This window comes from Octopus sinensis, linkage group LG15, assembly GCF_006345805.1.
Source record: "Octopus sinensis linkage group LG15, ASM634580v1, whole genome shotgun sequence".
Lineage (NCBI taxonomy): Eukaryota > Metazoa > Mollusca > Cephalopoda > Octopoda > Octopodidae > Octopus > Octopus sinensis.
The window spans coordinates 41,486,368-41,503,120 of NC_043011.1; the positions used below are offsets into that span (position 1 = coordinate 41,486,368).

At 42.5% G+C, this 16,753-nt stretch overlaps 1 protein-coding gene and 1 long non-coding RNA gene across 3 annotated transcripts in view; one reads left to right on the forward strand and one right to left on the reverse strand.

The window, feature by feature from the left end:
* Window positions 1-16,753, reverse strand: part of LOC115219829 (tctex1 domain-containing protein 2-like) — a 59,526-nt gene that overhangs the window by 38,037 nt on the left and 4,736 nt on the right. The window contains exon 1 of one of the 2 annotated variants that reach the window (XM_029790111.2): window positions 16,085-16,286. The exons of the other annotated variant lie outside the window; for it this stretch is intronic. Coding sequence (XP_029645971.1) covers window positions 16,085-16,095 — 11 coding nt within the window. The 5' untranslated portion in view covers window positions 16,096-16,286. Of the gene's footprint in view, window positions 1-16,084; window positions 16,287-16,753 lie in introns of those variants that run through there. 2 annotated transcript variants of the gene reach the window in all.
* LOC118766308 overlaps window positions 617-16,753 on the forward strand; it is a 23,107-nt gene continuing 6,970 nt past the window's right edge. Inside the window, exon 1 of the long non-coding RNA XR_005002228.1 lies at window positions 617-761. This is a non-coding gene — a long non-coding RNA (uncharacterized LOC118766308). The remainder of the gene's footprint in view (window positions 762-16,753) is intronic.

A 16,753-nucleotide genomic window follows, 5' to 3' on the forward strand; every position in this document is an offset into this window, starting at 1 on the left:
TGCGCTCTCGCGAAAGAGGGGTGGGGGAGAGGCCTCGGAATATTTATATCGGGAATTCCGAAAGCGTCTGAACCGGGCACAAAAACAAAAACAAAAACAGCGTAATAGGTGTAAAACAACTTGCTCTAAACGACTATCATAAATTAGTGAGCCCAGTACTTGACTGGTTTTTATTTCATTAATCCTGAAAGGATAAAAGGCAAAATTGACCTCAGCAGGATTTGAACTCAGAACATATCAAACCAGAACAAAAACCACAAGGCATTTTGTCCGATGCTCAAACAATTCTGCCAATGCGTCACACTGCTACAAGGCCATGGATTTCTTTTTCTTTGAAGGAAGAGCAGCATTGATTACCTTAGCTCTGATTCCTTGAGTCACTTACACCCCAATGGAGGAAGGGCAAACCCACGACGACGACCACCACCACCACCACCACCAGTAGAAATTGAACTCAGAAACTAAAACATAACATCTCATTTAAGCTGCTACTACTACTACTACTGCTGCTGCTGCTACTACTACTGCTGCTGCTACTACTACTACTACTACTACTACCACTGCCGCCACCGCCGCCGCTGCTGCTGCTACTACTACTACCACCACCACCACCACCACCACCACCACTACTACTACTACTAAGAGCAACAGTAACGACATTGATCATAACGATAATGATAATTAAGAGCAAACTTTATTCATACGAGAAATATGTTGTGGAACCAGTCATACAACTAGTTTTATTTCTTTTCTAAATCCAGGTCAGATTTTTTTTTGTTTTGTTTTATTTTGTTTTTATCCAGTCTTTTCTGTTTTCATTTTTTATTTTTTTTTGCTCACCACTATTCTGTTTACTTATCGTCTCTACCACACCCATCCTAAATGGCTAGCAACCCTGTTTCACCTGCTTCAAGGTTTTTACACATCATATGTACAGGTGTGGCTGTGGGGTTAAGAAACTTGCTTCCTTCACATGTGGTCTCAGGTTCAGTCCCACAGCACAATACCTTGGGAAGTGTCTTCTACTATAGCACCATCCGGGCCAACTAAAGTCATGCAAGTGGATTTATTATCACCATCATCATCGTTTAACGTCCGTTTTCCATGCTGGCATGGGTTGTACGGTTTATCTGAGGTCTGGAGAGCCAGCAGCTGCACCAGGCTCCAGTCTGATCTGGTAATGTTTCTACAGCTGGATGCCCTTCCTAACGCCAACCACTCTGAGAGTGTAGTGGGCGTTTTTTACATGCCACCGGCACGGGGGCCGGTCAGATAGTCCAGGTATTAACCACGTTCAGATGGTGCTTTTTACATGCCACCAGCACGGGAGCCAGTCAGGCAGACCTAGCATCAACCACATTCGGATGGTGCTTTCTATGTGCCACCAGCACAGGAGCCTGTCAGGGGGCACTGGTCACAGCTACGATATTGGTTTTACTTGACTCAACAGGTCTTCTCAAGCATATCATATCACCTGGCACATCAGGGGTACTCTTAAATGGGTCGAACATGCAACACTGACATCATCCATGGCTGCGATCTCACTTTAGTTGCCAGGTCTTCTCAATCACAACATATTTCCAAAGGTCTTGGTCTTCTGTCATTATCTATGTGTGAGGCCCAATGTTCAAAGGTCATGTTTCACCTCCTCATCCCATGTTTTCCTGGGTCTACCTCTCCCACTGGTTCCTTCCACAGTTAGGGAGTGGCACTTCCTCATACAGCTGTCCTCATCTATATATAACACATGACCATACCAGCGCAGTCGTCATTCTTGCATACCACATTTGATGTTTCTTATGCCCAACTTTTCTCTCAGGGTGCTTACACTCTGTCATGTATACACACTGACATTACACATCCAGTGAATCATACTAGCTTCATTTCTTTCAAGCCTACGCATATCCTCAGCAGTCATGGCCCATGTTTCACTGCCGTGTAGCATGGCAGTTCACACACGTACATCATACAGTCTACCTTTCATTCTGGGTGACTCTCAACTTTTCAACGACTGGCTACTGGTCTGTTTATAATGGCTGGCTCCTACCACTTTTTACCAGGAGGGGTATACAGTTTCACTATGCAATAAAAAGTTACAGAGTGACTCAAAGGCCATGAGTTTCATGCATTGGTACTTAACCAATGCACTTTAGCATTTAAACCAACCATATTTGGCCCAAATATTATCCCTGTTTTATGTTCAAACTGGCCAGAGCCTCTTACACTGTCATTCTAAAATAAACAATCGCAGCATTGAAATCTAGAAGTTGTGAGATAATGGATTTACCCAAAACAATCATCATCATCATCATCATCATTTAGCATCCGCTTTCCATGCTGGCACAGGATGGACGGTCTGAAAGACTAGTAAGCCAGGCGGGGTGCACCAGGTTCCAATCTGATTTAGCATGGTTTCTACAGCTGGATGCTCTTCCTAACACCAACCACTCTGAGAGTGTAGTGGGTGTTTTTTACATACCATTGACACCTGACACCAGCTTCGGCCACTACTATGGTTTCACATGGCTTAACAGGTCTATACAGGCCCAACACTTGAATGGTGCTTTTTACACACCACTGGCACAGATGCCAGTCAGATGGCACTGGCATCGGCCACGACTACAATGTCACTCAGCTCAACAGGTTTTCACAAGCACAGCATATCCCCCAATGTTTGAAGGCAGCTTTTAAAGGGTCAGTTTACATGATACAGGCATCGGCCACGACTATGATCTCACTTAGCCTGACAGGTCTTCACAAGCACAGCATATCCCCCAATGTTTGAAGGCAGCTTTTAATGGGTCAGTTTACATGACACAGGCATCGGCCATGACTATGATCTCACTTAGCCTGACAGGTCTTCTCAAGCACAGCATATCTCCAAAGGTCTTGGTCACTTGTTATTGCCTTTGTGAGGCCCAGCATCCAGAGATCGCACTTCACCACCTCATCCCATGTCTTCCTGGGTCTACTTCTTCCACAAGTTCCAACCACAGTTAGAGATAGGAACTTCTTTACACAACTGTCCTCATCCATATGCATCACATGACCATACCAGTGCAGTCGTCTCTCTTGCGCACCACATCTGATGCTTCTTATGCCCAACTTTTCTCTCGAGGAACTTACATTCTTTCATGTATGCACACTGACATTACACATCCAGCAGAGCATACTAGCTTCATTTCTTTCAAATCTATGTATCTCCTCAACTATCATGGCTCATGTTTCACTGCCATGTAGCAGGCTGTTCACATGCATGCATCATACAGTCTACCTTTCACGCTGAGTGAGAGGCCCTTTGTTACCAGCTCTCTGAACTTTGTTCAGGCTATCCTTATTCTAGCAGCTATGCTCTCAGAGCATCCACTCCCACTACTGACCTGGTCGCCTAGGTAATGGAAGCTACTTCAAACTTTTCCCCCTGACATGTGATGGAATCTGTTTTCTGTACATCTTCGGTGTTTATTGTCCCTGTGCATCTGCTACACACAAAAACTATTCTCCCTATTAACATTCCTCTGATATTGCCACATCTCTTATTTGTTCATAGTTTACACTGGATACATCTTATGGAGTTTTTACCTATGCCTTTTCTGCAGATCGAGCAGGGCCATCTACCTGAAGGGGTTTGTGATTTGTCTGCCTTCCTACTTGCTATGACTTCGGTTTTTGCTAGATTGACTCTAAGGCCCTTCGATTCTCTGTTATTGCCTGGAGGACTGTGATTAACAAGAGGAGTCTGAGGATTGATCCTTGGTGAACCTCTACTTGTACCCTGAATTCATTGCTATAGTCATTATTAACCCTCTCCTTACTGACAGCATCCCTGTACATGGCTTGTGCAGCTCTCACCAACCGCTCATCTATCCCTAGTTTCCACATTGACCACCAGATAAGGGATCAGAGTGGGTGCCTGTCAAAGGCTTTCTCTATGTCATCAAAAACTAAGTCCAGAGGTTTATCTTTGGCTCAGAATTTCTCCTGCAGCTGTCTTACCAGAAATATAGCATCAGTGGTGCTTCCCCCTGGCACAAACCCAAACTGCATCTCGTCTAAACTAACTCTCTCCCTAATTAGTTGGGTTGACCCTCTCCATGTCTTTCATCACCTGATTCATCAATTTGATACCTCTGTAATTATTTCTATCTAAAGTGTCACCTTTACCTTCATAGCAGTTTACTAAGGTGCTGCTACACCAGTCATTGGGTATGACCCCTTCGTGTATCACCTGATTGACTCTACAGGTGACTAGGCTATAGCTGACACCACCAGATATTTTAAGCATCTTTGCGATGATTCCTGATGGGCTGGAGGCTTTCCCTGTCTTCACATCCTTAATTGCTTTTTCTACCAAGGTACTGCTAATTCAGATAGCTGGTCCCTCAGTTGGGCCAACATTTAGCAACCTTTCATAGTGGTGTTTATAACATTTGTCAGAGTAATCCGAATGCTAAAATGAGAAGCTTGCTTCCCAATGACATGGTTTCAGATTCAGTCCCACTGCATGGCACCTTGGGCAAGTATCTTCAAGTTTAGCTTCAGGTTCACAAAGGCCTTGTGAATGGATTTGGTAGAGAGAAACTGAAGGTAGCCCATCGTATATACATAGATGTGTATATGTGTTTGTGTGTCTGTTTTTGTCCCCCACACCATCACTTAACAACCAATGTCTTTCACTTTTTTAGTCATTAGTTCGTGGCCATGCTGGGGCACTGCCTTGAAGAATTTTAGTCAAACAAATCAACTCCACCACTTCCTTTTTTTAAGCCTGGTACTTACTCAAAGAGTCTCTTATACCAAACTGCTAGGTTATGAGGACGTAAACAAACCAGCACCGATTGTCAAGCAGTGGTGATAGACAAACACAGACACAAAGACACACACATTTATATACGGTGGGCTTCTTTCAGTTTCCATCAACCAAATCCACTCACAAAGTTTTGATCAGCCCGTAGCTATAGTGGAAGACACTTTCTCAAGATGCCACAGAGTGGAACTGAACCCGGAACCATGTGGATGAGAAACAAATTTCTCACCACACTACTACACCTCGGCCTATGATTGGTACAACGACAGCCCCGAAAAAAAAAAAATTATTCGTATCAAAATCCAATGTAATCGCACTCTGCACCATTTGAAATGTATTTACTCCTTTACTTGTTTCAGTCATTTGACTGTGGCCATGCTGGAGCACCGCCTTTCAAGCAAATCAACCCCAGGACTTATTCTTTGTAAGCCTAGTACTTATTCTATCAGTCTCTTTTGGCGAACTGCTAAATTATGGAGACGTAAACACACCAGCGATGTTGAGGGGGTGGACATATACATATATACGACGGGCGTCTTTCAGTTTCCGTCTACCAAATTCACTCACAAGGCTTTGGTCAGCCCGCGGCTATAGTAGAAGACACTTGCCCAAGGTGCCACGCAGTGGGACTGAACCCGAAACCATATGGTTGGTAAGCAAGCTACTTACCACACAGCCACTCCTACGCCTATAAAAGAAATGGTGAACAAACTTAATCGATTTTCAAAGATTATTGGGTTTTCATTAGGTGTCTACATCATTCTGACAGTTGTTGAAAATTTCATTAAAAAACACCCATTTAAAAAAAAGTTATGAGGAAACAAAAACAGAGAGGAGGGTGACAGTTTTGCCTTTCAATGTTTCCAGAGTTCTCTGACACGCAACAGAACAATTATGCGATTAGCCGATCTTTTATTGCTTAGACACAACAATTTCGGTGATTACAGCCTCTTGAAGGCACAAGGAGGCTGGAGATCAGAAAGTCCGAAGTTTCTCCTAAAACTGAAGCATGGAACACATACTAAGAGTTGCTGAAGCATGGAACAAACTGCCGGCATCAGTTGTTAGTTGTCGGAGCACTGCATCCTTCAAAACTTCCATGCTTCCTGAGATTCGCCAACGCTACACCTGATTTTCTCCTCTCCATACACACGCAAACATATATCTGACTCATACACTGTCCACTTCCCAGACATTTGTACATTACTGCATATGCTTTATACGCACTTTTGACAAGTTGTGGTGGACCTGAGCACTGTATACAGTAATTTCCTTATTATTATTTATTTTAAAGTACGTCAAATTATTTAACTTTTAAAACACACTAAGAAAAAAAATGGAATATAAAAATATTTGAAGAAAGAAAGATAACTCCACATATACTAATACACATTTATCTCCCTTACTACACAAAACTCAACGAACGTTTAAAATTAATTTTGTGATGTCGGGAGATGACAGAAATTCCTAAAAAGAGGAGGTGGTGGTCCCAGTAAGATGATAGCAGGAGCGATAGTCGACTTTTTCTTAGTCCTTTTTTTTTTTAAAACTTAACTAGCAAATGGCCATATCCACCTTGTAAATAGGTATCACATGACGGTATATAATTTATCGTTCAGTGGCATCACTATAGCCCAGCGGTTCCCAAAATGTTCTTCTCTGGGTCGCATTTTCGCAATGAAATTTTGCTCGCACTCAACCAAAGGTCCAGAGGGTGGGTTAAAGGGAGATAACCATAGATTCAAAGTCAGGACTTTTAATCTTTGATAACTCTCTCCTCCTATTTGCGGACCCAACCTCTTAATCTTTATATATAAAACTGTAGTTGTGTGAGTGTCTGTCCCCTTCGATTTAGATTCCTAACTACTCCCACATTTTGCGGTGCAGTTTAACCAAAACCGGGTATCTTATAGTCGTGATTCATATCGAGCCCTTCTGGGTATTAGCGCGCGTCTACGATGAGTCTACGATTTTTAAAATAATTTACCATCATTTTTTTCCATTTTCATGCAGATTTTTTTAAAGGGAAGTAACTCTCTAAAAATGTCTACGATGAGTCAACGATTTAAAAAAAATTTACCATCATATTTTTTCCATTTTTAATGCATTTTTTTGCTATCTTTTGGCTATAACTCTCTAAAAATGCTGTATAGTTATTTCCCTTACAAACCCGAGCAACGCCAGGCGATACTGCTAGTCCTTGATAAAAGGCAAAAATATTACAATGATAAAATCGGCCAATAATCATTTTTATAACTGTTTGTGCAGGGACTAAAGCATGCTTTTACAAGTAATCCATAATAATGTTTTAAATTTTGAAATCATATTTATTTTTGGAATCCGGATTTCGGTGCCCCAGCATGGCCTCAGCCGGATGGCTGAAACAAGTAAAAGAGTAAAAGAGTAAACTGTTTCTAAATATTTGTCTTTCAATCATTCCGGCCGCAGCGTTTGGGAAACACTGCCATGGCGGCGGCAGCAGCAGCAGCAGCAGTAGTAGTAGTAGAAGCGGCGGCGGCGAATGGAATCGTCATCACTATCAACAACAGCAATAGTAGTAGTAGTAGTAGTAGTAATAGTAGTAGTAGTAGTGGCGGCGGTGGTGGTGGCGAATGGAATCACCATCACTATCAACAGCAGCAGCAATAGTAGTAGTAGTAACGGCGGCAGTGGTGGTGAATGGCATCATCATCATCACCATCAAGAGCTGCAGTAGTAGTGAATGGTAGCAGCAGAACATTTTTTCCTACACACAAGTGTCATTCTCACCGTAGTCACCATCACGCCACCAACATGGTCCCCGTTTCCTTCATTATCATCAAACTTCCAAGTTCACACGCACACACCTCCTCGCCTTCCCCATCACCACTCCCCCATTTCTTGTCGGATCACAAAGAGTACCACTGTAACCACAATCAAACAACAACCTGTTGCTCAGTCGGGTTATCGTCAGTGACTAACCTGGTGCCCACACAAAGCTAGCCTTGTGAGAAGGGTTGTAAGTAACAAAGACAAGGCTTGTTGGAAAGACAGATGAGCCCACAATAAGGCCATTAATTATTTATAAGGATGTGGACAGGGTTACAGAGATATTGGTGAATGAATGAGTAAGAATCCCACCTGAGGAGTGATGGAATTTGTCAGGAATGTATGAGAGTCAAAAAGTAATGCCATTTTGTTTAGGGCAGGTATAATTACCAACACAGGAACATGTATCATACATCAAAATGAAGCCGGTCTTCTGTGGATCACATCCCTACTTCTCAACATAGTCACCGTTTCTCTCAATAGCAATGTTCCACCTTTGAATGAGAGCATGTATCCCTGCCCCATAAAATTCTGTCGACTGTTTTTTGAGCCACTTCTTCACTACCTCCACACTCACCAGATTTAGCGCCTTCAGACTATCATCTCCTCAGCGCCATGAAAGAGGGTTTGAGAGGCAAACATTATTCCAGTGACATGGAAGTGAAAACTGTAGTGAAGAAGTGGCTCAAAGAACAGTCAACAGAATTTTACAGAGCAGGGATACATGCTCTCATTCAAAGGTGGAACATTGCTATTGAGAGAAACGGTGACTATGTTGAGAAGTAGGGATGTGATCCACAGAGGACCCACTTCATTTTGTTCCTGTGTTGGTAATTATACCTGTCCTAAACAAAATGGCATTACTTTTTGACTCACCCTCATACATCTAGAAGAGGAATACATAGGGATCTTTGGGCATGGAGATGATGGAAATTAATCAGAGTAAAAGAATTCTTTGAATTCAAATGCATTCTGTCTTGTGGGTCCCTTTGGTTAAGAGGAACTAAGGGATGGAATAAAGGATTAAAAAAAAGATCTGAACACTCGTGGCTGTGTGGTAAGAAGCTTGCTTCCCAATGACATGGTTCCAGATTCAATCCCACTGCATGGCACCTTGGGCAAGTGTCTTCAAGTTTAGCTTCAGGTTCACCAAGGTCTTGTGAGTGGATTCGGTAGAGAGAAACTGAAGGTAGCCCGTCGTATATACATAGGTGTGTATATGTGTTTGTGTGTCTGTTTTTGTCCCCCGCACCATCACTTAACAACCAATGTTGGTGTGTTTATGTCCCTGTAACTTAGCAGCTCAGCAAAAGAGACCAATAAAATAAGTAATAGGCTTACAAAGAATAAGTCCTGGGGTTGATTTGTTCGACTAAAAGGCGATGCTCCAGGATGGTCACAGTCAAATGACTGAAACAAGTAAAAGAGTAAGAGAGAGAGTACGTCATATGGACTCAAAGGGTCAGTTTCCTGGATTCTCCTGTGTATCTACTTACCCCTAAACAGGATAATGGTTTGTCGCAGGTTTACTCATTTTTGCCAGCTGAGTGGACTGCAACAACATGAAATGAAGTGCCTTGCTCAAGAACGCAATGTGTTTCCCAGTCCAGGAATCAAAACCACAATCTTATGGTCATGAGTCCAACACCCCTAACCACTAAGTCATTTGCACCCACAGGTGATGGAATACAAAATGTGATGCAGTCATCTCATTGTATTGTGCCACTAGAGACTCCTGGCCTGACTCAAACGTGGACAGTGGTGTTGGAAATGACCCATCCAAGCCATGCCAGCATAGAAAAGTAGATATAAAGCGATGGCCTCACACACACGCACATCTTTTATCCTGTTTCAGTCATTAGGCTGTGGCCATGCTGGAGCACAACCTCAAAGAATCTTTTAGTCAAATAAATCAACCCCAATACTTTTTTTTTAAAGCCTGGTACATAGTCTATTATCCCTTTTTACCAAATTGCTAAGTTACAGGGACATAAACACACCAACACTGGTTGACAAGTGGTAATGAGGGACAAACACAAACACACACACATACATACACAATGGGCTTCTTTCAGTTTCCCTCTACCAAATCTACACCTACTTACACGGCTTTGGCCAGCCCAAGGCTACAGTAGTCTTCTACTATAGCCTTGCCCAAGGTGCCACACAGTGGGACTGAACCTGAAACCATGTGGTTGGGAAGCAAGCTTCTTACCATACAGCCACAACATAATTCTTTAACAAAAGCGGCAAGCTGGCAGAAACATTAGCACGCCAGGCAAAATGCTTAGCAGTATTTCGTCTGTCTTTATGTTCTGAGTTCAAATTCTGCCAGGGTCAATTTTGCCTTTCATCCTTTTGGGGTCAATAAATTAAGTACCAATTGCATACTGGGGTCAATCTAATCGACTAGCCCCCTCCACCAAAATTTCAGGCTTCTGCCTAGAGTAGAAAAGAATATAATTCTTTAACAAGAATGACAGTGTTGCTGAAGTTCTAGCCAGCTAAGCCATCATTGGATTGTCTGATGACAGTTTAGCTGGCCAAAACTTCAAAGTAAATGTCAAGACTATTCTTGTTAAAGAATAATAAATTCATCCCCAAAATACTGAGTAATCTTTCTGTTGAATGTAAAATTGTTTTCGTTATAACCTAAAAACAAACATTAATACATAGATATATGGTATGCTGGTGCCATGTAAAAAGCTTCCAGTACACCCTGGAAAGTGGTTGGTATTAGGAGGGGCATCCAGCCATAGAAAACATGCCAAAACAGACAATAAATAATGATGATGATGATGATGATGATGATAGGGGCAGGAGTGGCTGTATGGTAAGAAGCTTGCTTCACAACCACATGGTACCGGGTTCTGTCCAACTGCGTGGCACCTTGGGCAAGTGTCTTTTACTATAGCCTCGGGCCGATCAAAGCCTTGCGAGTGGATTTGGTAGACGGAAACTGAAAGAAGCCCATCGTATATGTGTGTGTGTGTGTTTGTGCCCCCAACATCGCTTGACAACCGATGCTGGTGTGCTTAGCAGTTCAGCAAAAGGAACTGATAGAATAAGTACTTGGCTTACTAAGAATAAGTCCTGGGGTTGATTTGTTCGACTAAAGGCGGTGCTACAGCATGGCCACATTCAAATTACTGAGTATATAGTGCAGTGGGGAGTACAAAGTGAGTTTGGTATAGATATCCACAGAATACTGCTCAGATAAATAAGAATTCCAAAGCCTCTGGGGCATAAAGAAGTCATCTCTAACACTAATCCATTTTGAACTGGTTTGAAAGTAGGAAGACAGATTTTAGAATTATTATCTCTGCCTTAGTGAAGGCGGAGGTATTGTTTTCAGGTGTGTATGTTTGATAGTTTGTCTGTCGACAAGATATCTCAAGAACCGCTGGATGGATTTGCATGAAACTTTCAGGGATGCTTGGCCTTGTGACTGGCACGAACTGATTATATTTTGGCATCAATCTGGTACCAGAAAAGATTCTGGATTATTTACTTAATTTTGGAGAGCAGTCGGGTTCACTTTTAGTATTCTCATTTGTGAGAGCAGTCGGGTTTATTTCAGATATTCCCATTTTACAAATCATCTCTGGCTAATCGTTGAGAGGATGCTGGTGTTGCCTAGGAGGAGGTTTGCCCTCTCTGAGAGCCCTTGTTTTCCTTATTTTCTTCTGTACTTTGTACTCCAGGTAAAACATAAATATTAATCCAACTTGGATTTATTTGTCTTTCTGTTTATTCTTTTGAAGGTGTGTGGCTTAGTGGTAAGCAAAGACCATGAGATCAATTCCTGGTGGTGTTGCATCCTTGAGCAAGACTCTTTACTTCATGTTGCTCCAGTCTATTCAGCTGGCAAAAATGAGTTGTACCTGTAATTCAAGAGGGCCAGCCTTGTCACATTCTGTGCCACTCTGAATTTCCCTGAAAACTACATTAAGGGTACATGTGTCTGTGGAGTGCTCAGCCACTTGCACATCAATTTCATGAGCAGGCTGTTCCATGGATCGTATCAGCTGGAACCCTCGTTGTTGTAATCGACAAAGTGCTAGTTATTTATTCTCTCTCTCTCTTTCTCCCTCTGTATTTTATATAAAATATAAAATAACAAAGAGAGAGAATAAAACAAAAGATGAAAGCTTTTTATTATTTTCTTTTTATTTTATCTAGTTTCAGCTCACGAGCTGTGGCCATGCTGGGGCACCGACGTTGTTTATATTTCATGATAAACAGTCTCTCTTGTTTTGTTTCACTTTTTACATCTACCCTGTGACATAACCAAACTCTAGATTAATAGCAAATGTTAATTCTATACTCCCCACCACCACCACCTCATAGTCCTTACTCTGAGGAAGGGAGCTTTCTTTAATTGCACTTAAAGCCCTTCTGAAGGAGATCGGTTACACAGAGAGATCGTTCAGCTGTGACAGGGAGACAAAGAAACAGCTAAAAGTATGTGGCTACAAGTGAGAACGGTCAATCAACCATATCACCTAAAGAGGAATTACAGAAATTTGAGGAGAATTTGAATACAAGAAGGGTTTGAGAGAGGCGGGGTGAAATATAAATAGGCACACATTCACACAGAGGGAGGCACAGCTGTGTGACCAAGAAGTTTGCTTCCTAACCACTTGGTTTCAGGTTCAACCCCACTGCATAGCATATTGGGAAGGTGTCTTCTATTATAGCCAAGGACTGCCCAAAGCCTTGTGGGTGGATGTGGTAGATGGAAACTAAAAGAAGCCTGTTGTATATTAAAATGTGTGTGTGTGTGTGTGTCCTGTACTATAGCCAAGGACTGACCAAAGCCTTGTGGGTGGATGGGTAGATGGAAACTGAAGGAAGCCCGTTGTATATTAAAATGCATGTGTGTGCCTGTGTTAAAATGTTTGCACCTCCTTGTCTTGGCATCACATGATAGCTGTAAATGATTGTCACTGTTATACAAGCAGAGTCATTCATTTCCAGTATGCTGTGAGAACATGTTGGTCCATGGGAAATATATTGTCTTGCTTGGAAACAGGAGGAGGTCAGTATCAGGAAGGGCATCCAGGCATAGAAAATCTGCCTCAATAAATTTCATCAGACCGAAGCCAGGATGGAAAAGTGAACATTAAAATAACGATGATGATGATGATGATGATGACACAAAACAACTAACAGAACAAACAAAAACATCAGCAAAGGAAAGAGACAAGGCAGGGTGGGGCTATCATTAGTTATGCATTAAACCCTGATACAGTCACAGAAATTAAACAGGTAACTAAAAAGATGGCTAAAAGAGCAATTCTTAAATTTGAACTACATATAGCAAGCAACCAACCCAAAATAGTAAAACACTGCAGGAATATGTGCATTCAAAACAGGGTCCTCACTTTCCCATCAGCTCTCTCCACAACCCCAACATGGGTCACATTACTGATGGCCCCCAAAGATTGCACAAAACTCATAGTGGTGTTTTTTTTCTGTTGAAAATCCAAGTCTTCACTGCTACTGAGATCAAATTCTATAGCATCTGTTGAATTTATTTCTGCAAAGCAGTGACACCCCCCCCCCCAACTCAAGCCTATGTGCAACGATCATCATCGATTAAGGTCCGTTTTCCATGCTGGCATGGGTTGGACGGTTTGACTGAGGTCTGGCAGAGTTTCTACAGCTGGATGCCCTTCCTAACGCCAACCACTTCAAGAGTGTAGTGGGTGCTCTTTACGTGCCACCGGTACTGGAGCCAGAGAGGCGGGCCTAGCAATGATCACATTCAGATGGTGTCTTTTACATGCCGCCAGTACAGGAACCAGTACGGGGGTACTGGCATCTGTCATGATTGGTTGGTGCTTTTTATGCTGCTTCCTCTAATCTTGCTGGTCTTACTCATATATGCTTCTCAAATGTGAGATCCTCTTATTACTGCACCAACTTTAACTATTCTTCCAGTTTGGCTTTAATAACTGTGTTAGCCCAGATCAGTGGAAAATTGCCAGTGTTATTCACCTGTTCAAAAAGGGTAACCACACACTACCTGTCAATTACCAGCTGTGTTGCCAAATTGGTGAAGTTCTGAGTTAGGGAGACCCCTTAAAACTTCTGGAAGTTTTGTAACTTTATTTGACCATCACAATTTGGATTTATCACAAACTCCAGCTGCTGTAGCCAACTCATGGGATTTCTTGAAACATCACTTGAATCACTGATGGTGGCTCATGGATTGATGTTATCTATCTAAACTTTACCAAAGTCTTTAATTCTATGCCATTCCCATGACGCATAGTGAAGTTCTCTGTAATGGGCATGAAGGCTGATCTTTGACTGGGTTGAAGACCTTCATTCTCAATCGAAAAGTGGTAGCCATAGTACTAGGATAACATTCTGTACCCTAAGCAATGACAGCTTGGTGTCCTGCAGGGATCTGCTCCTGGTGCCCTGTTATTTCTTGCATACATTAATGAAATAGATGCCAACTTGAAGCTTGTTACAGTGTTAAAATACAGAGATGACATTAAGATGAGGATGATGTAATTGAGTTCTCCTCCCCTCAAAATCTGATAGCCTTTTACCAAAATTTGAAACCATTATTATTATTATTATTATTTTTTATTAAGGCAGCAAGCTAGCAGTCTTGTTAGTACGCCAGGTGAAATGCTTAACGGTATTTCACTTGCCGCCTCGTTCTGAGTTCAAATTCTGCCACGGTCAGCTTTAGTTTTCATCCTTTCAGGGTCACTAAATTAAGTACCAGTGAAACACTGGAGTTGATGTAATCAACTAGTCCCCAGGATTATTATTATTATTATTATTAAGGCAGCAAGCTAGCAGACTTGTTAGTACGCCAGGTGAAATGCTTAACGGTATTTCGCCTGCCACCTTGTTCTGAGTTCAAATTCTGCCACGGCCAACTTTACCTTTCATCCTTTCAGGGTTACTAAATTAAGTACCAGTGAAACACTGGAGTTGATGTAATCAACTAGTCCCCAGGATTATTATTATTACTATTATTAAGGTGGTGAGCTGGCAGAATTGTTAGCACGCTGGACGATATGCTTAGTGGTATTTCACCCATTGCTACATTTGAGTTCAAATTCCACCAAGGTTGACTCAGCCTTACACCCTTTCGGAGTCAATAAATTAAGTACCAGTGAAACACTGGGGTCGATGTAATCGACTAGTCCCCCGCCAAAAAAATTTCAGGCCTTATGGTTTTAGTAGGAAGGACTATTATTATTATTATTATTATTATTATTAGGGTACAGAACTGGCAGAATTGTTGGCATATTGGTAAAAGTACTTAGCAGCATTTCTTCTAGTTCTTTATGTTCTGAGTTCAAACTCCACCGAGGTCGACTTTTCTCTTGCATCCTTTTGGGGTTCGATAAAATATGTACCAGTTGAGCAAGCCCTGGGGGGTCAATGTAATATATTCGACTTGCCCAGTCCACCACCATCACCAAATCTCAGGCTTTGTGCCTATAGTAGAAAGGATCAGCAATATCATCATGTGTATAGTGTATATAGAATTATATTGACCCCACTGTACCTAAATAAATACCACGTACAGAGTTGTAAGTACCTTGAGAGAAAAGCTGGACCTAAGAAGCATCAGTTGTGGTGTGCAAGAGAGACGTTTGTGCTGGTATGGTCATGTGGCGAGAATGGATGAAGATAGTTGTGTGAAAAAGTGCCACACCCTAGCAGTTGAGGGAACCTGTGGAAGAGGCAGACCCAGGAAAACTTGGGATGAGGTGGTGAAGCACGACCTTCGAACTTTAGGTCTCACCGAGGAAATGACTAGAGACCGAGACCTTTGGAAGTATGCTGTGTGTGAGAAGACCCGGCAGGACAAGTGAGGCCATAACCCGTGGCCTCTACATGGGATGTAGCCAGTCCACTTATGCATACCTTTCCTTCTTGGGACAGAAAACACTACTTGTGAAGACCTGTTGAGGCAAGTGAAAATCGAAATCAATCAACATCAATGGAAATTGTAGGTGTGATACCAGTGCCGGTGGTACGTGAGAGAACCATCTGAACGTGGCCGTTGCCAGCGCCGCCCCGACTGGCTTCGTGCCGGTGGCACGTTAAAAGCACCATCCGATCGTGGCCATTTGCCAGCCTTGTTTGGCACGTAAAAAGCACCCACTACACTCATGGAGTGGTTGGCATTAGGAAGGGCATCCAGCCATAGAAACATTGCCAGATCAGACTGGGCCTGGTGCAGCCTTCTGGCTTCCCAGACCCCAGTTGAACTGTCCAACCCATGCTAGCATGGAAAGCGGACGCTAAACAATGATGATGATGATGATACATTGGTCAATACGCCAAACCTTTACCCATCTCCCACCTAAATTCATGGCCTTGTACTTTAGCATAGTTGTGCCACCGAAGACTGGGTCTTTGGATCAGCTCATACACACACACATTTCTGGAAAATATATCTCGTTAATTGAAATGGTATTTACAAACCTTGTGTCCATAGTGTCACTGCTGTTGTTGTTGTTGTTGTCGCAGCTGTTGCTGTTGTTATTGTTGTTAAGTACAAGTCCGGTATGATGATCAGGGTCCAAGACAGTGGTATGAACATAACCAGGTGGGTGACTAACCCCCAGCACAGAATACGTGTATGTGTGTGTGGATGCAGTGGAACTGTCCTGTTTGCTTGTCTATCTATCTACCTGCTCCCAACACCTCTCCCCCCAATCACTGTCTCTGTCCCTCTCTCTCTCACACACACACACACACTCTCTCTCTCTCTCTGTCTCTCTCCCACCACAACTACCACCAACACCACCTGTCACTCCTCCATATATAGTTATGTATATCTACAAGATTGGTTGTCGACTGGGAAGAGAGCTGGGTGTACAGCAGAGGGTGAGGGGAGAGGCGGGGAGAGAGAGGGGGGAAGAGGATACGTTTGCAGCAAAGGAAGAGAGAGAGAGAGAGAAACAGAAACTAGTTCTATTAGGATTGGTTCACTTAATAACACAGGTATGTGTGGTGGTGGTTTGGGTAATAGTAGTAGTGGTGGTGGTGATAGTAGTAGTAATGATGGTGATGGTGGTGGTGATAGTGAGAAATGGATAATGGTGGTGATTTAAAAACAAAAATAAGGTAAGCAAAGGGAAGTAACTCCAA